This window comes from Chiloscyllium punctatum, chromosome 44 (genome assembly GCF_047496795.1).
Source record: "Chiloscyllium punctatum isolate Juve2018m chromosome 44, sChiPun1.3, whole genome shotgun sequence".
In the NCBI taxonomy this organism is placed as follows: domain Eukaryota; kingdom Metazoa; phylum Chordata; class Chondrichthyes; order Orectolobiformes; family Hemiscylliidae; genus Chiloscyllium; species Chiloscyllium punctatum.
The window spans coordinates 20,204,468-20,232,398 of NC_092782.1; the positions used below are offsets into that span (position 1 = coordinate 20,204,468).

Genomic DNA, 27,931 nt, shown 5'->3' on the forward strand with positions numbered 1-27,931 from the left:
AAAGGCGCGATGTAAATATAGGTCATGTGGAAATATCTGTAGTTGGGTGATTGGGATTCGCTGTGGTTCACATTGTAAGGTTGTCCTGTATACAGATATGAATAGTTTTGTTCTTACTGTATCTGTTTCTGCAGATTCTGGTCTGGGCTACAACAGAGGTGTACATCCAAGCACTGGAAAATTTCCTCCCGACTCCTTCTAAATCACATTACATCTTTAGTCTCCGAGATTTCTCCCGGGTGATTCAGGTAACATGATCTCAGAGCAATTACTACAGGAATGATCCAGGTGACACCAAACAGAATGTTGTGAATTATCCCATTAACTTGAATATACCTGTCCTTATTTCAGGGTTTGCTCCTGTTAAAATCAGATTGTGTTCCACAAGGAATCGAAGGGGATCATAAATTAATGAGACTCTGGATCCACGAGGTCTATCGTGTCTTCTGCGACCGATTGGTGAACACTGAAGATAGAAAGCTATTCTTCCACATTGTGAAGGTTAGTAAAAGTGTCCTTAGAATGATTACCATGCTGATGCCACGCTAACATCATTGCGTCAGTATGGGCTTGCTGACCCTTTACCTTTGACCCTCAGGGTCAGCTTTTCTCCATGATTTGTCTAACTGAGAGAACTTCCTCCATCCTCATTTGATGTACTTCCTTCTTTAGCAAATTGTTCTTTGCGAATATTATTGATCCTATCATTTGCCTCCAGCAGGATGTTCTACCTGTTACAACATTGCGTATATTGTCTCCCATTGCATTAGAAACTGGATGCTGTGGTATTGAAAAATCCAAGACATTTATTAAAACTGACTATTACACAGAACATATAACACTACAGCACAGTACAGGCCCTTCAGCCCTTGGTGTTGTGCTAAGACTTTATCTTAATCTAAGATCAGCCTAATCTACACACCCCTCAATTTATTGCCGTCCATGTGTTTGTTCAGCAGTTGGTTAAATGTCCCTAATGTCTCTGACTCTACTACCACCACTGGCTGTGCATTCCACACACCCACCACTCTCTGCATAAAGAACCTACCTCTGACATCTCCCCTATACCTTCCTCCAATTACCTTAAAATTATGACCCCCCGTGACAGTTATTTCTGCCCTGGGGAAAAGTCTCTAGCTATCTCCTCTATCTATGCCTCTCATTACTCTGTACACCTCTACCAAGTCACCTCTCTTCCTCCTTCTCTCCAGTGTGAAAAGCCCTAGTTCACTCAGCCTCTCTTCATAAGACAAGCCGTCCAATCCAGTCAGCATCCTGGTAAATCTCCTCTGCACCCTCTCTAAAGCATCTACATCCTTCCTATAATGAGGAGACCAGACAGGACACAATATTCCAGGTGTGGTCTAACTAGGGTTTTATAGAGCTGCAGCAAAACCTCGTGGCTCTTAAACTTAATTCCCCTGTTAATGAAAGCCAAAACACCATACACCTTCTTAAGAACCCTATCAACTTGGGTGGCAAGTTTGAGGAATCTATGTACGTGGACTCCAGATCCCACTGTCCCTCCACACTGCCGAAAATGCTGTCTTTAACCCTGTATTCAGCATTCAAATTCGACCTTCCAAAATGGATCACTTTGCATTTATGCAGGTTGAACTCCATCTGCCACTTCTCTGCCCAGCTCTGCATCCTGTCAATGTCTTATTGTAGCTGAAAAATGTTTTGCTAGAAAAGTGCAGCAGGTCAGGCAGCATCAAAGGAGCAGGAGAATCGACGTTTCGGGCATAAGCCCTTCTTCAGGAAAAGGGCTTATGCCCGAAACGTCGATTCTCCTGCTCCTTGGATGCTGCCTGACCTGCTGTGCTTTTCCAGCAGCACATTTTTCAGCTCTGATCTCCAGCATCTGCAGTCCTCACTTTCTCCTAATGTCTTATTGTAGCCTGCAACAGCCCTCGACACTATCTACAACATCACCGACCATTGTGATACTCGCAAACTTACTAAACCACCCTTCCACGCCTTCATCCAAGTCATGCATAAAAACTGCAAAGTGCACAGGCCCAAGAACAGATCCCTGTGGGACACCACTGCTCACTGACTTCCCGGCATAATACTTTCCATCCACTACCACTCGCTGCCTCCTTTTGGACAGCCAATTCTGTATCCAGACAGCCACATTTCCCTGTATCCCAGACCTCCTAACTTTCTGAATGAGCCTATCATGGGGATCCTTATCCAACCACATGGGATCAATGTGGATTTCACTAGTTTCCCTATTTCCCCTCCCCACACGTTATCCCAATCCCAGCTCCCAGTCCAACTCAGCACCACCCTCTTAACCTGTCCTACCTGTCCATCTTCTCTCCCACTTATCCACTCCATCCTCCACCCTGACCTATCACTTTCACCCCACCTTCATCTATCTTGCATTCCTAGCTACCTATCCCCCAGCCCCACCCCCTCCCATTTATCTCTCAGCTCTCCCCAGCCCACAGCCTCATTCCTGGTGAAGGGCTTATGCCCGAAACGTCAATTCTCCTGCTCCTCGGATGCTGCCTGAACTGCTGTGCTTTTCCACCACCACAACTTCAACTCTGATCTCCAGCATCTGCAATCCTTTCTCCTAGAACTTTACTGAAATCCATATACACCATATCCACTGTTCAACCTTCATCAACTTGTCTTGTCACATCCTCAAAGAACTCAATAAGGTTTGTGAGACATGACCTGCCCCTCACAAAGCTATCTTTAATCAAACTATGGTTTTCCAATTAGTCATAAATCCTATGTCTCAAAATGCTTTCCAGTACCTTGCTTACCACAGATGTAAGACTGACTGGTCTGGTAATTCTCAGGGATTTCCCTATTTCCTTTCTTGAACAGAGGAACAACATTCGCTTACCTCCAATCAGCTGGTACTATTCCCGTAGAGAGTGAGGATGCAAGGATCATTGACAGAGGCGCAGCAGTGTCATTCCTCACTTCCTGTAGTGACCTTGAATATATCTGGTCTGGCCCTGAGGCCTTATCTATCTTGATGCTTCCCAGAATTTCCAGCACATCCACTTCCTTGGACGGAACCTGTTCAAGCCGATTAATCTGGTCCACGGTGTTCTCACTATCAACAAGGGCCCTCTCTCTCATGAATACTGAAGCAATACCTCCTCTACGGCCTCCCCTACCTATTCAGACTCCAGGCACAAGTTCCCTCCACTATCCATGATCGGCTCTACCCTCTCACTGATTATTCTCTTATTCCTCATGTATGTGTAGAACACCTTTGGATTTTCCCTAATTCTTCCCACCAAGGCTTTTCCCAGCTCTCCTCTGTCCATTTTTGAGTTCTTTCCTAACTACCCTGTATTCCTTTAAAGCTGTGCCAGATCTTTGCTTCCTCAATCTTAAGTTAGCTTCCTCTATCCTTTTGATGAGAAGCTCCTCTTCTCTTGACATCTAAGGCTCCGTTACCTTACCATTCCTTGCCTGTCTCAGTGGGACAAAGTTATCCAGCACTCATAACAAATGCTCCTTAAACAGCCTCCACATTTCTGTTGTGCATTTCCTGTAGAACAATTGTTCCCAGTTTATACTCCACAGCTCCTGTCTCATAGCAGTATAATTTCCACCACCACCCACACACCCCACCCCCACACACAAACTGAATACCTTCCCATACTGTCTCTTTCTATCCATCTCCATAGCTATAGCAAAGGTGAGGCAGTTGTGGTCACTGTCACCAAAATGCTCTCCCACTGAGAGATCTGACACCTGACCTGGCTCATTGCCTAGCTCCAAATCCAATATGGCCTCCCCCCTAGTTGGCCTATCTACATATTGAGACAGGAATCCTTCCTGGACACACCTAACAAAATCAGCTCCATCAAGACCATCTGCACTAAGGAATTTCCAATCAATATTGGAGAAGTTGAAGTCACCTGTAACAACAACTCTGTTACATCTGCACCTTTCCAAGATCTGCTGTCCAGTTTGTTCTTCAACCTCACTGCTGCTATTGGGGGGATCTACAGAAAACGCCCAAAAAAGTGACTGCTCCTTTCATATTTCTGACTTCCACCCATACTAACTCAGTAGACAAACCCTCCTCAACAACCATCTTTTCTGCAGCTGTGATGCACTCTTTAATTAACAAGCATTGCATTTATTAGGTATATCAATGTCTGAGCTATATATTCAGATATTAGGTTACAACAGAGAAGCATGCTTCCTGTTGAGTGTCATGCTCCAAGTGGTCCAAGCATGATTGATCATGAGATTTTGTACGCTCAGATTATATTCTATATCATTTTACCTAGCAGTCTGATCCCATGTTTTAGCTTTGGGTTCATGGTAAACTGGTCAGGGAAATCACAATGTAAAGAACTAACTTCAGGCTTAGACTTCAAAGTTAGCACTATTTCTTATACATTAATAATAACTACTGCTGTAAGTTAAAAGGCGTCACAATAACAGAAACCCCAACTTTCAATATCCTAGAGGTTTTTTTGATCAGAATCTGAACTGAACTATCCATAAAAATACAATAGCTGCAGAATAACAAGCGTAGGTCAGAGGCTATAAATCCTGCAGCAAGTAACTGACAAGACCTCCATCTCCCCCTGCCCTGCCACCCCCACTCCCACCCCCCTAAAGCCTGTCCACCATCTACAAGGCACGAGTCAGGATTGTGATGGAATACTCCCCACTTGCCAGATGAGTTCAACTCCAACAATGCTCAGGAGGCATGATACCATCCTGGACAAAGCAACCTACTTGATTGGCATGACATTCAGCATCCAGTCCCTGCTCCATGCACTATCTACAAGGTACATTACAGAAATTCATCAAAGATTCTCAGACAGCCCCTTCCAAACCCATAACTGCTTTTATGTTGAAGGACAATGGCAGCAAACATGTGGGAACACTGCCACCTGCAAGTTCCCCTTCCAAGCCACTCACCATCCTGACTTGGAAATATATCACTGTTCTTTCAGTGTCATTAGTCAAAATCCTGGACTTCCCTCCCTAAGGCATTGTGGGTCAACCCACAGCACATGGACTGCGGCAGTTCAAGGAGGCAGATCACCAACATCTTCTCAAGGACAACTTGAGTGATAACTGGGCAATAAATCCTGGCCAGCCAATGATGCCCATGTCTCATTAATGAATTTTTTAAAAAAAATTTAGGATACCAGCTTCTGATCTTATACTCACATTCAATGAGGAGTAATCTACCTTCTTCATATGTTCATGACCCTGTGGTTGTCTGAATCTTCTCGATTAGATGATTCTAACCCTGCCCACACTGACCTATTTATGGTCTGTGATGTGCATCTCCGTGACATCTTCGTAAAGTTGCTCCCAGGTGCTGAAGTCCTTACACAACATGTGATACAGTGATGGGCATCATGGGCATTTCGCTTCCAGGCATACTGATATTCTGACCATGAGATATATCACATCAATCACTTCCTGTCTGCACACCACCCTCCCATACCTCCATCTTGCCCCCACTGACACTTGTGAGCCCATGCTAAAATGGGAAGATACACTGGAAAGATAATGTGACAGACATGGCAGGCACAGAACCATGCAGCATCTGTCAATGAAGATCTGTCCATCTCTCAGTCGATTGTTCATTATTAGGTGTCAGTTGAGAGATCAGAGTGTGGGGACAGCTTTGTGTCTAAAAGTGAGATCATTGCTGATGTTTCTCTCTTCAATGTCAGAACGTGGTGCAGAAACAGTTCAAAGAAAAAATCAACAATGTTTTCAACCACATGATCATTGGCAGAGATCTCAATGATGATGACATCCGCACTCTATTCTTTGGTGACTATATGTCACTGAAATCAAACCAGAAGAGAAAGAAGGCATATAATGAAATAACAGATATGAACGAGCTAAAGAACGTAAGTTGTTAATTAATTGAATTAATCACAGCAATAAACACATAGTAGCCACTGTTTTACAATGATCTGCACACCTAGATGTCTAGCTTTTACCTTTGTTCTCCCCAATGTAGACTATTGAACGCTATCTGGATGAATTTAATCGGAACAGCAAGGCTCCCATGGACCTGGTGATGTTTAACTTCATTATTGAACACATCTCACGTCTCAGCAGGATTCTCAAACAACCGAGTGGGCATGCTTTGTTGATTGGTGAGTCTGGGTGTGATGAAAAATACAATAACTGGAGTCTTTACATTTTTTCATGGCACACACACAGTTAAAATGGTCATGGCTGTCTATTTGCCCTGGAGCAGAGATTTAACAGTGATTTCCAAAACAGAAATGACTGTGACATGGTTTCTTAGGTGAAATACCACTGCCTTTATGGCATGGCCTGAGTACAGCCTCATATGTAACATATTCCACAAAGACCAGGTTCCTATTGAGACAGATGTCTTAAAGTTTATGAACAACATGAACTATATACATTATTTTAATTTCATACATTTGTCCACAATATGGCTTCAATACTTGTTAACTTTTACCATACACCATATATGCAGAGCTCATTGACTGAACACACTGCACTGACTCCATTGCATTGAGAGAATGATGTACAGTGAGGTGGATATCGTTATACTTGGACATCATATGTTATTTTATCATAAAGCTATCTACTCTGGGATCAATGCAAATATGAAACAAAATGAATATGTACACAGGGGAAATGTTCAGAGCTCTGGGAGTGCAACTATTGAGATAGCTCTTTCAAAGAGCCAGTACAGACATGAGGCTTAAATGGCCTTGTTCATTGCTAGAAGATTCTATCAGTACTTCATGGGAGAACACAAAATAGTAGTAATGGTTAAAAAAAAATTCCATGGTTCAAATCTATATGTGTGTGTGTCTGTCTATGTGTCTGTCTGTGTCTGTATGTGCATGTGTCTGTCAGTCTGTGTGTGTCTGTCTGTGTCTGTCCCTGTGTGTGTGCATGTGTCTGTGTGTGTCTATGTGTCTGTGTGTGTCTATGTGTCTGTGTGTTTGTGTGTGTGTGAATCTGTGTGTCTGTATGTGTGTCTATATGTCTGTGTGTGTATGTGTCTGTGTGCGTGTGTTTGCGTATGTGTGTGAGCGTCTGTATGTGTGTCTATGTGTCTGTGTGTGTGTGTGTGTGTGTGTGTGTGTGAGAGAGTCTGTCTGTGTGTGTTGTGTGTGTCTGTGTGTGTGTCTATGTGTCTGTGTCTGTGTATGTATATTGGGAGAGGGAGGGAGGGAGGAGATTGGTGAAGTTCCAATCAATGACCAGAGGTTCTTGAGAGTTATTGGACAGATGGGAGGATCTCTCCTGATTTTGTCTCAATGTGTAAATACATTCTAGAAAACTAGCTTGTTTATTGGTGTTACAGGTAAAACAGCTCACTATCTAATCCACTGACCACTGGCAATGTTTTCCAAGAGGCCCTTAAGCACCATGTAGGATGAGGATTCCCAAGCTGTGGATAATGACCCCAATGAGGTTCTGGGATGAGATTTTGGGGACTTGCATTCTGGGGTAAAAATAGCTGTCATGGAGCTCAGATTGAGACCTCTTTAAACATATGGGTTATTTCTGTCATATTTCTTGTGTTATTGGTGAGTTAGATTAAATAAATAGTGTGGATTCAGTTTTCTGAAGAATCTCAGATAAGTTTATTTTTGACAGATCACACTACAAGTTTGCAGTTATGGACAACTACAAGTGCATCCTGTAACATGCTCTATTAACATGCTCTATTTGACTTCATGTGGCAGTTGATTATGTGATTCCACCCTGGGTCCTTGGCCCAATAGCATAACCAGATTTTAAGTCGACACAGCTCTCAAAGCAATAAGAAACATCCCTTATTTTTCCAATATAAATTACAGAAAATGAGTAAATATACCATACATTAGGGTAGTTATTTATACAAAAACATCAATTGAAACATCTAGGAGCTGAAGATTCTGTTACACTGTATAAGTGGTTTGACGATTCTTATGGATATTCTGATGCTATAATATTCTGGAGATTTAGGCTTCACGCTCAGGTGTCTCGATTCACAGTACGTTGGAGTTTGGAATGTATCAGTGTATTATGTTTTGTACACAATTGGAGCACTGAATGGTTCCCTGTGTTGACTTCTGTTTCTCCTCAATGTTGTGACTTTTTAGGTTCGTTGTACACTTTGAATGACATCGTTTTCTCAATAGAGGATGGAGGACTCTGCTTTCTGTCCCACCCGCCGATCAGGCAGTCCCACACCTACATATTGATCATGTACCATCTTCAGTCTCCCTTGTTTTGCGAGAAATTTGTCTAGTAATTCTGAGAACTTGGACAGGCAATTACTTGTCTTCCAGAGATGATCTCTGCAGCTGGATAAGCCCATATCCAAAGGAATAGCATGAGAAATTAAGAACCAGGAGCTGGAGGAGGCCATCTGGCCCTTTGGGTCCACTCTGCCATTCAATAAGATCAGGGCCAATCTTTTCATGGCCTCAGCTCCACTTACCCGCCCTGTCACCAGAACTCTTAATTCCTTTACTGTTCAAAAGGTTTAGCTTTAAAAACACTCAATGAGGAAGCCTCAACTACTTCACTGGGCAGGGAATTTCACAGATTCACAACCCTCTGGGTGAAGAAGTTTCTTCTCAATTCAGTCCGAAATCTGCTTCCTCTAATCTTGAGGCTATGCTCTCTAGTTCTATTTTCACCTGCCAGTGGGAACCTCTCTCTCTACTTCTATCTGATCTATTCCCTTCACAATTTTATGTGTTTCTATAAGAACCCCTTCATTCTTCTAAATTCCAATGAATACTCAGTCTCTCCTCATAAGCTGACCTCCTCAACACAAATCAACACAAAGTGAAACTCCTCTACAGCCCTTCCAGTGCCAGTATATTCTTTCTCAAGTAAAGAGACCAAAACTGCACACAGTACTCCAGATGTGGCCTCACCAGTACCCTGTACAGCTGCAACATAACCTCCCTGCTTTTAAACTCAATCCCTTTAGCAATGAAGGACAAAATTCCATTTGCTTTCTTAATTACCTGTTGCACCTGCAGACCAACCTTCTGTGATTCATGCACAAGGACACCCAGGTCCCTCTGCACAGCAGCATGCTGCAATTTCTTATCATTCAAGTAATCATCCTTTTTAATTTTATTCCTACCAAAATGGATGACTTCACATTTATTAACATTGTACTCCATCTGCCTGACCTTTGCTCACTCACTTAAACTTTCTATGTCTCTCTGCAAACTTTCACAGTCCTCTGCACACTTCACTCTACCACTCAGCTTAGTGTCATCCACAAACTTTGACACACTACACGTGGTCCTCAATTCCAAATCATCTATGTAAATTGTGAATAGCTATGGTCCCAACACACCATTAGTCACTGATCACCAACCAGAGTAGCATTAATTTATCCCCACTCTTTGCTTCCTGTTAGTTAACCTATCCCCTATCCATTACCCATAATGCCATGCATCTTTGTCCTATGCAGCAGCCTTTTGTGCAGCACCTTATTGAATGCCTTTTGGAAATCTAGATACACCATATCTACTGGGTTCCCGTTGTCGACCATGCTCAAAATGTCTTCATAAAATTCAAATAAATAGCTCTCAAGTATAGCATAGCAATATGAAAATCCTGTTTTGTTTCCTTGAACTTCATGCTAAGTACTTTTAACATTGTAAGTCATTTGCTTAGCAAGCAAGTTGAGCCTGGGATAATCTGGTGACACTTTCACATGCTCTGTTCCCATTTAGCATGTATGACCCTACATGTCTATTGTGGCTCATTGTCAGATATAATCTCTTGAGATGTATCCAAATAGAATGAATATTGCACTATTCTCTGCCTTTTGACTGACAATTAAAAATTTTTAGAAAAGAGCAAATTGTTGCCTTGCATAATTAATAAATCTGTTGCAATGTTGTATGAAGGGACTTGGGATGGAATCTCATGAGCAACACCTCCCTACTTTTATATTCTATTGTCTTTGAAATAAAGGCCCACATTCCAGTTGCCTCCCTTTTATCCACTAAATTTGGATGCTAGTTTTTTTTGTGATTCATACATGTGCTGTGGCTTTCTGCAGTCTTTCTTCATTTAAGTAATATTCAGCTCTGTTCTTCCTGCTAAAGTGTATAACCTTATATTTTCCCATATTATATTCCATCTTCCAAGATTCTACCCACTGGCTTAACCTCTCTCTCTCTCTCTCTCTCTCTGTGCAGATGTTTTGTATCACCCTCACAATTTTTTTTAGATTCCCTACAGTGTAGAAACAGGCCCTTTGGCCCAACAAGTCCACACCGACCCTCCGGAGAGCAACCTACCCAGACCCATTCCCCTACATTCACCCCTGACTCAATGCACCTAACACTACAGGCAATTTAGCATGGCCAATTCACCTAACCTGCACATCTTTGGACTGTGGGAGGAAACCAGAGCACCCAGAGGAAACCCACGCAGCCACACGGGGAGAATGTGCAAACTCCGCACAGACAGTTGCCTGAGGCGGGAATTGAACCCAGGTCCCTGGCGCTGTGAGGCAGCAGTGCTAACCACTGAGCCACTATGCTGCCTCAGTGTGCCTTCCCACCTGTTTTTGTGCCATCTACAAACCTAGTGGTAGCACCTTCATTTTTCTCATCCAAGTCATTATATAAATTGTAAATAATTGTGGTCCAGGCACTGATCTCTGTGGCACACCATTAGTTACAGGTTGCCATCCTGAAACTGCAACATTTTATCCCAACTGTCTGTCTTCTATTAGTTAGCCAATCGTGTATCCTTGCTAACATATTACCCCAATACAATGGGCTCTCATCTTATTAAGTAACCTCATGTGTGACAACTTTTGGAAATTCAAATATATTATACCTCGTGGTTTCCCTTTATCTATCCTGTTTGTTACCTCCTCAAAGGAGTATAATAGGGTTGTCAGGCATGACATCCCCTTCAGGAAGCCATGTTGACTTTACCTGATTACGTCATGTATTTGTAAGTGTTCTGCTAAAATATCCTTTATTAGGGATTCTAATGTTTTCCAAATAACAGACGTTAAGCTAACACATTACATTGGCGGTTTTCCACTCCTCTGGGATTTTTCTAGAATGTAAGGATTTCTGGAAGATTATTACCAATGCATCCACTATCTCTAAATCTAATTCTTAACATCCTAGGATGCATTGCATTCTAATGAATTTTAGCCCTCTGTCCCACCCTCTGAATTTAGCCATTTGATTATTTAATATTAAAGATCATAAGAACTAAGAACTAGAGTAGGCCATTTAACCCCTCAAGCTGCTCCATGATTCAATAGGAGCACAGCTAATCCAACATTCCTTACTTCTACTTTCTTGCCCTTTCCCCATAACCCTTGATTTCCTGACTGATTGAAAATCTATCTAGCTCAGCCATAAGTATGCACAAGGACTGTGCCCCCACAGCACTCTGTGGCAAGAAGTTCGAAAGACTCACAACATTCTAAGAGAAGAAAGCGGTGCCTCTTTATTCCGAGTCTATGGTCCCAGGCTTTCCCAGGTTCTCCCAAGAAACATCCTCTCAGCATTTATCCTGTCAAATCCTTAACAATTCAATATGAATCTGGGTTTTTTTGGAAATAACATTTTTGGACTGCTATTAGTAACATCTACCATGAAAACTGGTGTAAAGTATTCAGTCAACGTCTTCGCTATTTCCTCGTGTCCTATTATTATTTCCCCAGCCTCATTCTCTAAGGGGCCCATGCTCACTTTGGCTAATCTCTTTCTTTTAATGAATTTAAAGAAGCTCTTGTTTTTGGTTGTCTTTTATCAGTTTTTAAAAATGCTCCCAACCCTCAGGTTTGCAATCAATATTTTCCACATTGTATGTTTCTTTTCTTCCAATTTGCTATTGTCCTTAACTTCCCTGTTAGGTTTATTCCCATCCTAGAATGTTTCCTCCTCTTGACTGTGAGCCAGGAACAATTTTCTTAAACAATTTTTCTGTTAAATTCTTTTCCCAGTTCATCCCAGTCAACTCTGCCTTTATATCTGTGTATTTACCCTTATTTCAGCTGAGCACTTTTTTATTCACTTGTGAGACATGGGCATTACTGGCTGGCCAGTATTTTATTAATCATCCCGAGTTGTCCTTGAGAAGGTGGTGGTGTGCTGCCTTCTTGATCCGTTGCAATCCTTATGCTACAGATAAACACACAATGCTGTTAGGGAGTGAATTCCAGGATTTTGACCCAGCAACAATGAAGGAATGACAATGTACTTCCAAGTCAGGATGGTAATATGCTTGGAGGTGAAGTTGCAGGGCATGGTGTTCCCATGTATCTGCTGCCCTTGTCCTTCTAGATGGTAGAGGTCGTGGGTTGGGAAAGGAATTTGCAGGTGGTATTGTTTCTGATGAGATTTCTCAATCTCAAACTGAAGACTAAATTCTACCATGTTATGGTCACTGTTCCCAAGAGGATCTTTTGCTCTGATATCATTTATTAAAACTGCCTCATGTCTAAAATAGCTGATTGCTGGTTAGATCGGCAACATATTGTTCCAGGAAACTCCCAAGTACGCTCAATGAATTCTTCCTTGCTGTCAATTTGATTTCCACAATCTGCATGAAGATTAAAGTCATTAATTATTCATATACTGCCTTATTTACATGGCCTCATTATCTCTTGATTTATTTGCTGTCCTACAGCATAGTCACTGTTTAGGAGCCTATAGTCTATTTCCACCAGTGTCTTCTTCCCCTTGTTATTTCTTACTTCTAACCATCTGGATTCTATATCATCCAATCCAAGATCACCTCTTGACTTTGATCCTCAGTGTATGTTTGCCGGTATACTCTTCTGGTATTTGATGCTAATTGGGACTATCTTTGACTTCAGCTACACAATTTGTCACATACACAATGTTAACAACCTGTTCACTATCTGGTCAAAGGTTCTCCCACTCTGAATCTTGGCCCTGGCCTGTTTTACTGCAAATCTCACACATTGTTGTATTTATGCAGCAGGTTCTGTTGTTGCTGCACATGCTTTTTGTTTAGGGATCTCCAATTGTAGCCTCTGGCTCTCTGCAAGTAGATTTCTTGCGTAGGTCTGGCCAATGTCCTTCCTCTCTAAATGATCTGCAGAGATCCTAGAGTGCAGGACAGCTTCATTTTTACCACAACAGTCCATGCAATGTGCTCACTTTCTGAATCCTGACTACTGCCCCAAATCTGCTAACTGTACCTAATACTTGGAGATGTTTTTGAGGCAATGACCCTGACATCTTTAAGCAATGTTTATGTGTCATGATCTTTTTTTCTGCAAGGGATCTTTATGGAACATATTGATGGGCATTAATGCTGTCACCAGTTCTATTACTCCATAGTCAGCTCAGTTTCTGAAAAATCGGCCCTGCCCTTGTCATAGCACCTAACAAACTGATTAACTAATTCTTGTGACTGTCACTTTTAAGGCATCAACCCTAGAATTCTGAAGTTTACTTCTACATCAAGCTGATCTCTGGTCATCTTAAAACAAGATGCAAATGTCTGAAGTGTTGAGTCTATACAATACCTCCTTTCCAATGGCTATCTTTGTTTTCACTGCTTATTTATCTGGTTCTGTAAACACTGAATCTAAAAATTCCATTTTTTTAAAAAAGCCTAACAATATACAGGACATCCCTTCCAATTCATGCTAGGGAATCTTTCTGATGCTCCCTGTCTTTTGGACATTCTACCAATATGTGGGGAAATTATGTTCATCTTGCTGTATTCAGCAGTGCAGTTGCATCATTTGAGGGCGGCACGGTGGCACAGTGGTTAGCACTGCTGCCTCACAGCGCCAGAGACCCGGGTTCAATTCCCGCCTCAGGCGACTGACTGTGTGGAGTTTGCACGTTCTCCCCGTGTCTGCGTGGGTTTGCTCCGGGTGCTCCGGTTTCCTCCCACAGTCCAAAGATGTGCAGGTCAGGTGAATTGGCCATGCTAAATTGCCCGTAGTGTTAGGTAAAGGGATAAATGTAGGGGAATGGGTGGGTTGCGCTTCGGCGGGTCAGTGTGGACTTGTTGGGCTGAAGGGCCTGTTTCCACACTGTAAGTAATCTAATCTAATCTATCATTAATTTTGCTTTTGGAATATTTTTGATGCATACTTTTATGACCCAATTTAAAACCAACTCTGCCTGATCAGGCTCATAAAACAAGTAGTCACTGTACCCATTGTGACTTTTTTCAGGAGTCCAATTATAAATGTTGTTTTAAACCTTGTCGGAAGTTTTCTCTATGTAGTTTTCAAACTAATCCTTGGTTTTTAAGGAAAAGCACTTCTAATCACCATGTCATATTTCTTGTGTTATTGGTATGTGGCACAGCTTAAATAGTTTGGATTCAGTTTAATTGAAAGTCCCTTGAGGTTTATTTAACTGCTTGGACTGCAATTTGCAGTTACAGATAACAATGTATTCATCCCACTTCTAGCTTGCTTCTGTTGGACTGCACATACCGTTGGTCATATGATTTCAATCCTGATCTTTTGCTCTTTCGCATCTCGGCTCTTAAAGCAACACAACTCTTACAGCAATAACACACAAGTGTTAGAGAGAATTGTGAGGGATAGGATTTATGCACATCTGGATCGGAATAATGTGATCAAGGATAGTCAGCATGGTTTTGTGAAGGGCAGGTCGTGCCTCACAAACCTTATTGAATTCTTTGAGAAGGTGACTAAGGAGGTAGATGAGGGGAAAGCGGTAGATGTGGTGTATATGGATTTTAGTAAGGCGTTTGATAAGGTCCCCCATGGTAGGCTACTGCAGAAAATACAGAGATATGGCATTGAGGGTGAGTTGGAGGTTTGGATTAGGAATTGGCTGGCTGGAAGAAGACAGAGGGTAGTAGTTGATGGCAAAGGTTCATCTTGGAGTGCCGTCACTAGCGGTGTTCCGCAAGGATCTGTTTTGGGACCATTGCTGTTTGTCATTTTTATAAATGACCTGGAGGAAGGGTTAGAAGGTTGGGTGAGCAAGTTTGCGGACGATACGAAAGTCGGAGGAGTTGTAGACAGTGAGGAAGGATGTGGCAGGTTACAGCGGGATATAGAGAAGCTGCAGAGCTGGGCAGAAAGGTGGCAAATGGAGTTCAATGTAGCAAAGTGTGAGGTGATTCACTTTGGTAAGAGTAATAAAAAGATGGGGTACTGGGCTAATGGTCGGATACTTGGTAGTGTGGAAGAGCAGAGGGATCTTGGTGTCCATGTATACAGATCTCTGAAAGTTGCCACCCAGGTAAATAGTGCAGTGAAGAAGGCATATGGCGTACTGGCTTTTATTGGTAGAGGAATTGAGTTCCGGAGTCCTGAGGTCATGCTGCAGTTGTATAAGACTCTGGTACGGCCGCATCTGGAATATTGTGTGCAGTTTTGGTCGCCATACTATAGGAAGGATGTGGAGGCACTGGAACGGGTGCAGAGGAGGTTTACCAGGATGTTGCCTGGTATGGTAGGAAGATCCTATGAGGAAAGGCTGAGGCACTTGGGGTTGTTTTCATTGGAGAAAAGAAGGTTTAGGGGTGACTTGATAGAGGTGTACAAGATGATTAGGGGGTTAGATAGGGTTGACAGTGAGAACCTTTTTCCATGTATGGAGTCAGCTATTACAAGGGGGCATAGCTTTAAATTAAGGGGGGTAGATATAGGACTGATGTTAGGGGTAGGTTCTTCACTCAGCGAGTCGTAAGTTCATGGAATGCCCTGCCAGTAGCAGTAGTGGACTCTCCCTCTTTATGGGTATTTAAGCGGGCATTGGATAGGTATATGGAGGATAGTGGGTTAGTGTAGGTTAGGTGGGCTTTGATCGGCGCAACATCGAGGGCCGAAGGGCCTGTACTGCGCTGTATTCTTCTATGTTCTATGTTCTATGTTCTATGTTCTATAAGTTGACGTGGCTTGATCATCTGTTCTCTCAGGCTTAATTGCTGCTGCAACATTCTGTAAAATGGATGTAGGTTTGCTCACTGAGCTAGAATGTTCATTCAGAACCTCAACCTGAGTTACAAATCTTCTCAAAGTTCTGTAAAATGGTGGCTCCTCAAACGTTTCAGGTTGAACTCAGCAGTTTTAAGCTCTCTGAGTCAAACCATATCTTCACCTTGCTGCTCTGCTAGCTCTCCACTCTCCTCAAATGTTAACTCTGGGGTTACAGAATGTCTGAGGTATTAAAGTGAGGTCACACCAGGAAGATGTTTGGGAAGAATGGTGCTTCATTAATACGCTCTGAGGTCCTAAGGCCATTGATTGAACCTGGGCCCCACAATGGAGTAATCTCCCTCAGGCACTGGGGGTTACATTTGTCTACTGTCCTGCTATTTGTGCTTCCCCAAACAAAACACAATAAGTCACAAAACAATGGCTGCCCAATTCTGCTGCTGTGCCTTTAATATGAGAGGTAGTGATGTTTTTAAATGTGTATCTAAAATCATTTTTCTCAAAATGCTTCACATGCCAATTAATTTTAGAAGGAAAGATGTCTTGTGTGCGTCAATGTTCAGTCAAGAATGTATGCAGACTTGTAGCTGCTATAAAACTGCTGTAAAGTAGCTTTCTCCATGAGGTTTCCTCACTCACACAGAAATATGTCACAGAAAGCTTTCCTTTTGCAGAGCACCTCGATGTTTAATTATGGAATGATGGACTCATCATTCATTCACAAACCTGGATGTGTTGTTGGATAATACTTGCTTGTGTTATCAATGGCAGGGATCGGGGGGAGTGGGAGACAGTCAGCAACAAGGCTCACTGCATTCATGGCTGAAACCGAGGTGTTCCAAGTCAGTATTCAGAAAACATACACACTGTCCGAGTGGAAGGAAGATCTGAAGAAGGTGTTACGTGGAGCTGGGCAGAATGGCACTCCGACCGTCTTCCTATTTGCTGACCATCAGATCAAGGTATCAACTGGGGTGGCCACACAGAATCCATTTGCGGTCCTTCTCCAAGTCCCACTCCCCAACAGCGGTTTGGCCTCTTTCAATCTTTCATTTCCTCTGTGTGTCCTGCTACCTTCCAAATATTAAATACAGACCTCTCAAGCCTAAACCAAAGATGGCTTTCAGATAGTACCCTCCCAGATTTACACGTATCAAATGTGCCACTCTATTGTAACCTGGAAACTGTGAGTCTATTAAAATTGGTTAAGTAAAATCTGACAGTAAAATGTGTAAAAGTGACCATGAATTTGGTTTGTTGTAAATGCCCGGCTGGTTTATTCATGTCTTTTCAGGTAGGGGAAGCAAAGTGGCATCTCCAGTCTGGCCAGATGTAAAATGATTGAGCACAGCATTGGTGGGGTGGTGGACAGTGAGGAGAAAGGTGTTAGGTTACAAGAGGATGTAAACAGATTGGTCAGATGGCAGATGGAATGTAACCCTGATGAATGTGAGGTAATGCACTTTGTTAAAAGGAATAAAATAGTGGGGTACTCGATGAATATCGGGACATTGGGAATCTCTGAGAAACAGTGGGATCTAGGGTTGCCTGTCCACAGATCCATGACGGTGGCAGAACACACCTTAAGAGGGTAGTTAGGAAGGCATACTAGGCTCTTGCTTTTATAGCTAAGGCATAATTATAAGTGCAGAAGGTTATTTTGGAGCTGTATAAGACTTTGGTTAGGTCACAGCTAGAGTACTGTGTGCAGTTCTGATCACGGCGCTATAGGAAAGGTGTGATGGATTGGAGGAGGGTGGAGGAGAAGCATATTGCACGGAAAGGAGCATTTCAGCAATGGAGAGAGGCTTGAAAAGTTCAGGATGTTTCCTTTGGAACAAAGAAGGTGAAAGGAAACCTAACAGAGGTGTATAAGCTCATGAGGGGCATGGAAAAGGTTAATGGAAAGCAGTTGTTTCCCTTAGTTGGTTGGAGTCAGTCACAAGGGGACATAATTTTAAAGTAAAAGACTGGCAGTTTGGAGAGGATTTGAGAAAAATCTTCTTCACCCAGAGGGTAGTGAGGGTAGTTGAGGCAGGTGAGCCCACAACATTTAAAAAATACTTGGAAGGGCATTTGCTGTGTCATAACATTCAAAGCTATGGCCCAGTGCTGGGAAGCGGGACGAATTTAGATTTAGTGTGGTTTTGGTGGTACAGACCATTATGGGCTGAAAGTCCTCTTCTGTACTGTATGATGCGATGTATTTGATTTTTAGCCATTCTCTGACCAGTGCTACAGCTGAGGAAGGCATCTCGCTGCCATCTCCTCAGGGCTTTAATTGGCCAATAACTGCCAGCCCTCACCAATGATGCCACATCCAGAGAATGGCTAGGAATGAATAATCTTCAGTTTCAAAGTCTGCAGTTCTCCTCATCACTGTTTTCCATCAGGATGAAGCCTTTCTTGAAGACATTAGCATGATTCTCAACACCGGGGACATTCCCAACCTGTATGATAATGAGGAGAAGCGAATCATCATTGAAAAGGTAGGTGTTTGTCTCAATATCAGAACCATTTCTTGGGACTGACTGCAGGTTTCTTTCCTTTGAGACGGATTGGTGATCTAATTTCGTAAAGCTGTGGCTTGCGCAACTGTGACTGTACATTTCACTCATCACCCCAGCCCTCCAATTACTCATTGTCCCCTCTATTCACACAATCCTCATCATTCATTCAATCTCACAGTCACTCAATGCCTCCACCATTCAAGTGTTCACTCCTCCATTCATTCGCCCATTTACTTCACCCCTCTAATCAATCACTTCCCCCTTCCAATCACTGACTTACTATCCCCTCCATTCATTCATCCTCCCTCCATTCATTCATCCCCCCTCCATTCACTCACTGGCCCATCAATTCATTCACTCCCCCCTCCATTCACTTACTCCCCCTTCCATTCATTCACTCATCCTCCCACTATTCACTCTCCACTCCATTCACTCATTTTCCCTCCATTCACGCTTCCCTTGAGGAACTGGTGCACTGGGGGACTGTTGCAGTGATGGAATGTTACAATGAGGGAGCATCGCATTAAGGAGTGTCAAATTGAGAGACTGCTGTAATGAAGGAGTATCATATCGAGGGAGCGCCGCAGTGAGGAAGTGCCACACTGAGGGAGTGAGATATTTGCAGAATGCCATACTGAGGGAGAGTCACAGTGAGGGAGTGAGACACTTAGGGAGTGTCTCAGTGAGGGAGTAAGACACTGAGGGAGTGAGACACTAAGGGAGTGAGACACTGAGGGAATGTCGCAGTGAGGGAGTGAGACACTGAGGGGGTGTCACAGTGAGGGAGTGAGACACTGAGGGAGTGCTGCAGTGAAGGAGACACTGAGGGAGTGTCACAGTGAGGGAGTGTCACAGTGAGGGAGTGTTGCAATGAGGGAGGGTTGCAGTGACAGAGTGAAATACTGAGGGAGTGCAGTAATGATGTTAATTCCTTTAGCATTAAGATTAGCATCAAGAGTTAGGGTTACCCCAGAGGTGCTGTCCTTAATTAGGATTGTTGCATGAGGCCCTACTGAACCTCCCAGGTAGTGTTGAAGGATCCCATCATGAGATTCGAGGAGGGAGTGGGCTTTCTGCAAATTTTCTGGACAATATTAACCACGCAATCCACATCATTCCAATTGATGCTCTCACCATTTATCACCTTCCTTGTTTGTGAATGCTTGCAATCTGTGCCCAAACATTTCAAATGTGAAGTGGTGTGAAGTGTACAGATCATCTTGAGATCAGAGAGCTGTTTTAGAAATGTTGCTGTCAGTGTATCAGAGCTACAATATTCTGAGCATGCTTATGTTTGAACGATGAGCACTAACATCACAGGTGCGCCTGTGTCCCTCGGGTTATTTGATGCTAACGTTCTCTCCCGGCCAGATGACCCAACTTGCACCAGCCGGCAAAGTGAAGCTAGAGCTTACACCCACCAACCCATACAGCAAATTCACCGAGAGGATTCAGCAAAACCTGCACATGATGCTGGTATTCAGCCCAATCGGTGAGGCATTCCGGAACCATCTGCGGCACTTCCCAGCTCTGATTAACTGCTGCACCATTGACTGGTTCCAGGTAATTCTGTTTGAATACTTATAAACAAAGAGTAATGGGCCACAGCAATTGTTATCTGAAAGCTTTCTGTTGGAGTAAACTTTACAGATGTATTTATATTTCTTCACCAAAGGTATTTGCAACAGTCTTGAACTGAGATAGAATGGCCGAATACTTGGCCACAATGCACTTTTTAATATTCCACCTTATTGTTAGACCGTTTTGTGAGTGGAAAGTTTCAATATGTTTTCCTGCGAGTTCCAGAGGGTAAATGGAGCTGCACACCAGACAGGAAGCTTGTTGCAAAGAGCAAGAGTTGCTGAATAGCTTCATTCTGTCAGAGGGTTATAGAGGTGTACAGCATGAAAACAGGCCCTTCCTCCCAACTTGCCCATGCCACCCAGTTTTCACAACCTAAACCAGTCCCATTTGTCTGCATTTGGTCCATAAACCCCCATAACTATCCCATCCATGTACTTGTCTACATGCTTCTTAAATGACAAAATTGTGCTCACTTCCACCACTACCTCATAGAGTCATAGATTCCAACAGCACGGAGACAGGCCCTTTGGTCCAAACTGGTCCATACTGACCAAAATGTCCATGAACGCTAACCCCATTTCCCTGCACTTGGCCCAAATCTTTCTAACGCTTTCCTATCCATGTATTTGTCCAAATACCTTTTAAATTTTGTTAACATACCCGCCTCAACCTCTTCTGTTGGCAGCTCATTCCATATGCATACCACCCTCCGTGGCCCTCAGGTTCCCTTTTATTCTTTCCCCTCTAACCTTAAACTGATGCCCTCTAATCCTTCCTTCCCAAACCCTGGCAAAAAGACTGAGTGCATTCAACCTATTGTGAGAAACAAACCCCACTTAATCAATAATTTTCAGTCCGAGTCAAAGAGTTCTGAAGCAGCACATTTATTCGAACTGTATGAGGCTGTATGAGGAGAGACACACCCAACAGTAAAATACAGAGCTTTTTATACTTTTCTGAGGGGTCTCTCAACACCCCTACACTGAGCAATAAACCTATCATAAGTGTCTATTTCATTCTATCCCCTTATTTAATTATTACTTGCATCCGTTATTCCTTCATTTGATAATTCCCTGCACCCAAGCCCAAGCCTATCATACTTATTAATTACCTCACTTGTTTTTCTTTAAATCTGCCTTATTTGGCTGTCCTTGTTCGTTACAGCCTTCCTATTATTTTGTCCAGTTCCTCTTATCTAACCTTCTGACTTCTGAGATCATCCTTTACTATCTTGATAGTCCAAAAAGCAGACCTACAAACTATGAGCTTATTGCGAAAAGCCCCTACCACTTTTTATTTTGTGTGTGGTCAGCTACAACACTCAAAGTAATTTCTTAGCTTAAAACTATTTCTTAAAAGACCTTTTATATTTGTTAAAATCAACATACACCTGACAACCTGAAATTTATCTCTCTCACTATCCATGCCTCTCTTGACCTTATACACTTCTATGAGATCCCCCCTCAGTCTCCTATGCTCTACAGAAAAAAGTCCTAGCTTGTCCAACCTCTGCCTTGAGTCCTGGCAACATCCTTGTAAATTTCATCTGCACCATTTCCAGTTTAATAACAACCTTCCTATAGCAAGGTGACCAAAACTGAACACAATGCTCCAAGTGCGGCCTCACCAATGTCCTATATAACTACAATATAACTTCCCAACTTCTAAACTCAATGCCAACGTGACAAAAACTGCCTTCACTGCCCTGTCTACCTGTGACTCCACTTTCAGAGAACCAAGCACCTAAACGCCAAGGTCCTTCTGTTCCACTACACTCCTAAAGGCCCTACCATTTACCTTGAAACACCTACCTTCATTCGACTTTCCAAGATGCAAGATCTCTGTCTAACACTGACTCTCTGAATGACATTGACTCTCTGAATGGCACTGACTCTCTCTGTGTCTCACACTGACTCTCACTTTGCTAGTAAACTGTGTTATGAATGTGATTTAAATCCATGTTGTACTCTTTCACATTTCTATATTGCAGGCTTGGCCTGAGGATGCCTTAGAGAAAGTGGCGAACCATTTTCTGGACGATGTTGAAATGTCACAGGCTATCCGGAATGAAGCTGTGTTCATATGTAAACATTTCCACCAGAGTGTCATTGCTCTTTCTGGAAGGTGACTGTTTGTTGTTTGAATATTATTGTTTGACTTTAATTTGCTGGTATTACTGATACTTTAATGGTACTTCTCTGAGAGTGCAAAATCTTTATTGATTTATTTTAAAAGAATTGGTCAAAGGCATTTTCTCACTGAGTTATTTAATAAGCATCAAAAGTTTATAAATAAGATCATAAGAACATATGAAATAGGAGCAGGAGTAGGCCATTCAGCCTCTTGAGCCTGTTCCACCATTTAATACCATCATGGCTGATCTCAACTGGCTTAGAAAAGTGGACACTAGGAAATTGTTTCCATCAGGCAGGGATACTAGGACCCGTGGGCACAGCCTTAGAATTAGAGGGGGTCAATTTAGAACGGAAATGTAGAAACATTTCTTTAGCCAGAGAGTGGTGGGCCTGTGGGATTCATTGCCATGGAGTGCAGTGGGAGCAGGGACATTAAACGTCTTCAAGGCAGAGATTGATGAATGCTTAATCTCGCAAGGAATTAAGGGATACGGGGAGAGGGCGGGTAAGTGGCGTTGAAATGCCCATCAGCCATGACTGAATGGCAGAGTGGACTCGATGGGCCAAATGGCCTTACTTCCACTCCTATTTCTTACGGTCTCAACTCCACTTTCCTGCCTACTCTCCACAGCCCTTCTACCCATTTCTAATTAAAAATGTATCTACTTCCTCCTTTAATTTATTCAGTGTCCCGGCATCCACCATCCTCTGGAGAATGAATTCCACAGATTCACTACCCTTTGAGAGAAGTAATTTTTCCTCATCTCTGATTTAAATCCACCACCCCTTATCCTAAAGCTATAACCTCTCCTTCTAGCTTGTCCCATATGAGGAAACATCCTCTCTATGTCTACTTTGTCAATCCCCTTTAGCATCCGACATACCTCAATTAGATTTCCTCTCATTTCGCTAAAACTCTAGAAAGATCTAAGTGGCTCTATTTCTCTTTATAAGACAAGCCCCTCTCTCTGAAAGTCCTCGGAACTGCCTCCAAAACAACTACACCCCTCCTCAAATTGGGAGACCAAAATAGTACACAGTTTCTAGTGCACTAATGCCTTGTACCATTGCAGCAATACTTTTTCACTCTATTTCTTTATCAATAAATGCAAATATTCTAATGTGTGAGAGTCAGAAATAAGTTATAGCTCATTAACTATGACACTGAGGTTAAACAGGACAAATTTAATATCCCTCCCTTTCTGCTACAAAAGCAGAATATTTCCTGGACAATGTTCACGTTCACATTGATTGGGATGTGCAGAGCATCGGAGTTCAAAATTCCAAAGGTGTGCTTGTGACCATTTTCTGCAGCTTCATTTTGTAGACATAGAGGGATGGGCCACGTTTGATTCAGTATGAGATGAACTGATGTGGAAGTGCCAGTGTGGGACTGGGGCGGACAAAGTCAGGGGTCAAGTGACACCAGGTTTATTTGAAATCACAAGCTTTTGGAGTGCAGCCCCTTCATCAGGTGAAGGTACGTGAGATAGACTGAGTTCTCAGTTTCATGACATGTTCCCCTCACAGTGATCATAATTCGATCCAGTTCAACAGAATATGAGAAAATGGCAATATTTGCATTAAAATGACTTCAAGAGAATGAGACAGAAATTATCCATGGTAAATTAGGCAAATTATCAACAAGTTTAATGGAATGCTGGCTCAATATTGAGAGCTATGATTTGGAGGTGCCAGTTTTGGACTGGGGTGGACAAAGATAAAAATTCCACAACACCAGGTTAGTGTTCAAAAGGTTTATTTGGAAGTACAAGCTTTCAGAGCACTGCTCTTTCATCAGGTAGCTTGTGGGCCAGGATCATAAGAACAGAATAATACACCCAAAAAGCTTTTTGCTATAACTTCTGTGTCCAATGAGTCTACTCCACTGGTTACCTGACAAAGGAGCAGCGCTTTGAAAGCTAGTGCTTCCAGATAAACCTGTTGGACTATAACCTGATGTTGTGTGATTTTTAACATTGAGAGGCAGGCAATCCTGAGTCAAAGTTCTAGTTAGACTACATCAGGAGACTGTGATGACATCTGATCAATAGGGTCAACTGGGAGAAATTATTGCTGCTGGTCAGGGAACTGAGGACTAAGGAGCAGAATCGAAAGATTAGGACCTGAGTGATATTCAGAAGCACAAAGGACAGGTGAAGTTCAGAAACAACAAGTGATACGAGGTCATTTTCATGTGAAGTTTGACAGACTGATAGTTGTCCATTGTATTACGGGATGTGGGATGAAGGCAGATAGATGGAGTTCAATCAATGTCAGCCATGAGTCCATTTCACTGCAGTGAAACAAGGCCAAAGTGATAAATCAACTCCTCCTGTTTCAGTGTTTGACATCTCAATTAATACCGAGACGCAGGTTCAGGTCATCACTGAACGTTCAATATCCCTCTGCAACACTGCAACTGAGGACATAGATATTCAATATCCCTCTGCAATATTGGAACTGAGGACAGGGATATTCAATATCCCTCTGCAATATTGGAACTGAGGACAGGGATATTCAATATCTCACTGTAAAACTGGAACTGAGGACAAGGATATTCAATATCCCTCTGCAACACTGGAACTGAGGACAGGGATATTCAATATCCCTCTGCAACACTGGAACTGAGGACAGGGATATTCAATATCCCACAGCAACGCTGGAAATGAGGACAGGGATATTCAATATCTCGCTGCAAAACTGGAAATGAGGACAAGAATATTCGATATCCCACTGCAACACTGGAACCGAGGACAGGGGTATTCAATATCCCACAGACACACTGGACAGGAGGACAGGGATATTGAATATACCACCAAAACACTGGAACTGAGGACAGGGATATTCAATATCCCACAGACACACTGGACATGAGGACAGGGATATTGAATATACCACCAAAACACTGGAAATGAGGACAGGTATATTCAATATCTCACTGTAATACTGGAACTGAGGACAGCGATATTCAATATCCCAACGAAAGACTGGAAATAAGGACAGGGATATTCAGCATTTCAGTGCAACACTGGAACTGAGGACAGGCATATTCAATATCTCACCGAAACATTGGAACCCTGGACAGTGACATTCAATATCTCACTGTAATACTGGAAATGAGGACAAGGATATTCGATATCCCACTGGAAAACTGGACATGAGAACAGGGATATTCAATGTACCACCAAAACACTGGAAATGAGGACAGATATATTCAATATCCCACCGCAACACTGCAAAAGAGAACAGGGATATTCAATATCCGACTGCAACACTGGAACTGATGGCAGGGATATTCAATACCTCACTGTAATACTGGAACTGAGGACAGCGATATTCAATATCCCACCGAAAGTCTGGAAATAAGGACAGGGATATTCAGCATTTCAGTTCGACACTGGAAATGAGGACAGAGATATTCAATATCCCACTGCAACACTGGAACTGAGGACAGGGATATTCAATATCCCTCTGCAACACTGGAACTGAGGACAGTGATATTCAATATCCCTCTGCAACACTGGAACTGAGGCCAGGGATATTGAATATCCCACTGCTACACTGGAACTGAGGACAGGGAAATTCGAACTCTCACTGCTACACTGGAACTGAGGACAGGGATATTCAATATCCCATTGTAACACTGGAACTGTGGACAGGGATATTCAATATTTCACTGTAATACTGGAAATGAGGACAAAGATATTCAATATCCCACTGGAACACCGGACATGAAGACAGGGATATTCAATATACCACCAAAACACTGGAAATGAGGACAGGGATATTCAATATCCCTCTGCAACACTGGAACTGAGGTCAAGGATATTCAATATTTCACTGCAATACTGGAACTGAAGACAGGGATATTCAATATCCCACAGAAACACTTGACATGAGGACAGGAATATTCAATATACCACCAAAACATTGGAAATGAGGACAGGGATATTCAATATCTCACTGTAATACTGGAAATGAGGACAACGATATTCGATATCCCACTGGAATACTGGACATGAGGTCAGGGATATTCAATATCCCACCGAAACACTGGAACTGAGGACAAGTATATTCGATATCCCACTGCAACACTGGAACTGAGGACAGGGATATTCGAAATCTCACTGCAACACTGGAACTGAGGACTTGGATATTTAGTATCCCATTGTAACACTGGAACTGAGGACAGGGATATTCAATGTCCCTCTGCCACACTGGAAATTAGGTCAGGGATATTCAATATCTCACTGTAATACTGGAAATGAGGACAAGAATATTCGATATCCCACTGCAACACTGGAACTGAGTACAGGGATATTCAATATCCCACTTCAACACCGGAACTGAGGACAGGGATATTCAATATCCCTCTGCAACACTGAAACCGAGGACAGGGATATTCAATATCCCACAGACACACTGCACAGGAGGACAGGGATATTGAATATACCACCAAAACACTGGAAACGTGGACAGGGATATTCAATATCTCACTGTAATACTGGAACTGAGGGCAGCAATATTCAATATCCCAACGAAAGACTGGAAATAAGGACAGGGACATTCAGGATTTCAGTGCAACACTGGAAATGAGGACATGGATATTCAATATCTCACTGCAACACTGGAACCTTGGACAGGGATATTCAATATCCCACTTCAACACTGGAACTGAGGACAGAGATATTCAATATCCCTCCGCAACACTGGAACTGAGGACAGGCATATTCAATGTCTCACTGCAACACTGGAACTGAGGACAGGCATATTCAATATCTCACCAAAACACTGGAACCCTGGACAGTGACATTCAATATCTCACTGTAATACTGGAAATGAGGACAAGGATATTCGATATCCCACTGGAAAACTGGACACAAAAACAGGGATATTCAATGTACCACCAAAGCACTGGAAATGAGGACAGGTATTTTCAATATCCCACTGCAACACAGCAAAAGAGAACAGGGATATTCAATATCCGACTGCAACACTGGAACTGATGACAGGGATATTCAATACCTCACTGTAATACTGGAACTTAGGACAGCGATATTCAATATCCCACCGAAAGTCTGGAAATAACGACAGGGATATTCAGCATTTCAGTTCAACACTGGAAATGAGGACAGAGATATTCAATATCCCACTGCAACACTGGAACTGAGGACAGGGATATTCAATATCCCACTGCTACACTGGAACTGAGGACAGGGATGTTTGAAATCTCACTGCAACACTGGAACTTCGGATAGAGATATTCAATATCCCACTGTAACACTGGAACTGAGGACAGGGATATTCAATATCTAAGTGCAACACTGGAATTGAGGATATGGATATTCAATATCCCTCTGCAACACTGGAACTGAGGACAGGGATATTCAATATCCCTCTGCAACACTGGGAACTGAGGACAGGGATAGACAAAGTCTCAAAGCAACACTGGAACTGAGGACTTGGATATTCAACATCCCACTGTAACACTGGAACTGAGGACACGGATATTCAATATTTCACTGCATTACTGGAACCGAAGACAGGGATATTCAATATCCCACAGAAACACTGGACATGAGGACAGGGATATTCAATATACCACCAAAACACTGGAAATGAGGACAGGGATATTCAATATCTCACTGTAATACTGGAACTGAGTACCGGCATATTCAATATCTCACCAAAACACTGGAACCCTGGACAGTGACATTCAATATCTCACTGTAATACTGGGAATGAAAACAAGGATATTCGATGTCCCACTGGAAAACTGGACA

The 27,931-nt window shown here is 42.6% G+C and overlaps 1 protein-coding gene across 3 annotated transcripts in view; it reads left to right on the forward strand.

Annotated features, from left to right (window-relative positions):
* The window catches only part of LOC140466786 (dynein axonemal heavy chain 3-like), a 601,941-nt gene that overhangs the window by 408,081 nt on the left and 165,929 nt on the right, over window positions 1-27,931 (forward strand). For all 3 annotated transcript variants that reach the window (XM_072562421.1, XM_072562422.1, XM_072562423.1), the window contains 8 exons: window positions 135-248; window positions 352-501; window positions 5,688-5,870; window positions 5,984-6,122; window positions 16,688-16,878; window positions 18,310-18,405; window positions 19,798-19,989; window positions 22,001-22,134. In XM_072562421.1, coding sequence (XP_072418522.1) covers window positions 135-248; window positions 352-501; window positions 5,688-5,870; window positions 5,984-6,122; window positions 16,688-16,878; window positions 18,310-18,405; window positions 19,798-19,989; window positions 22,001-22,134 — 1,199 coding nt within the window. The remainder of the gene's footprint in view (window positions 1-134; window positions 249-351; window positions 502-5,687; window positions 5,871-5,983; window positions 6,123-16,687; window positions 16,879-18,309; window positions 18,406-19,797; window positions 19,990-22,000; window positions 22,135-27,931) is intronic.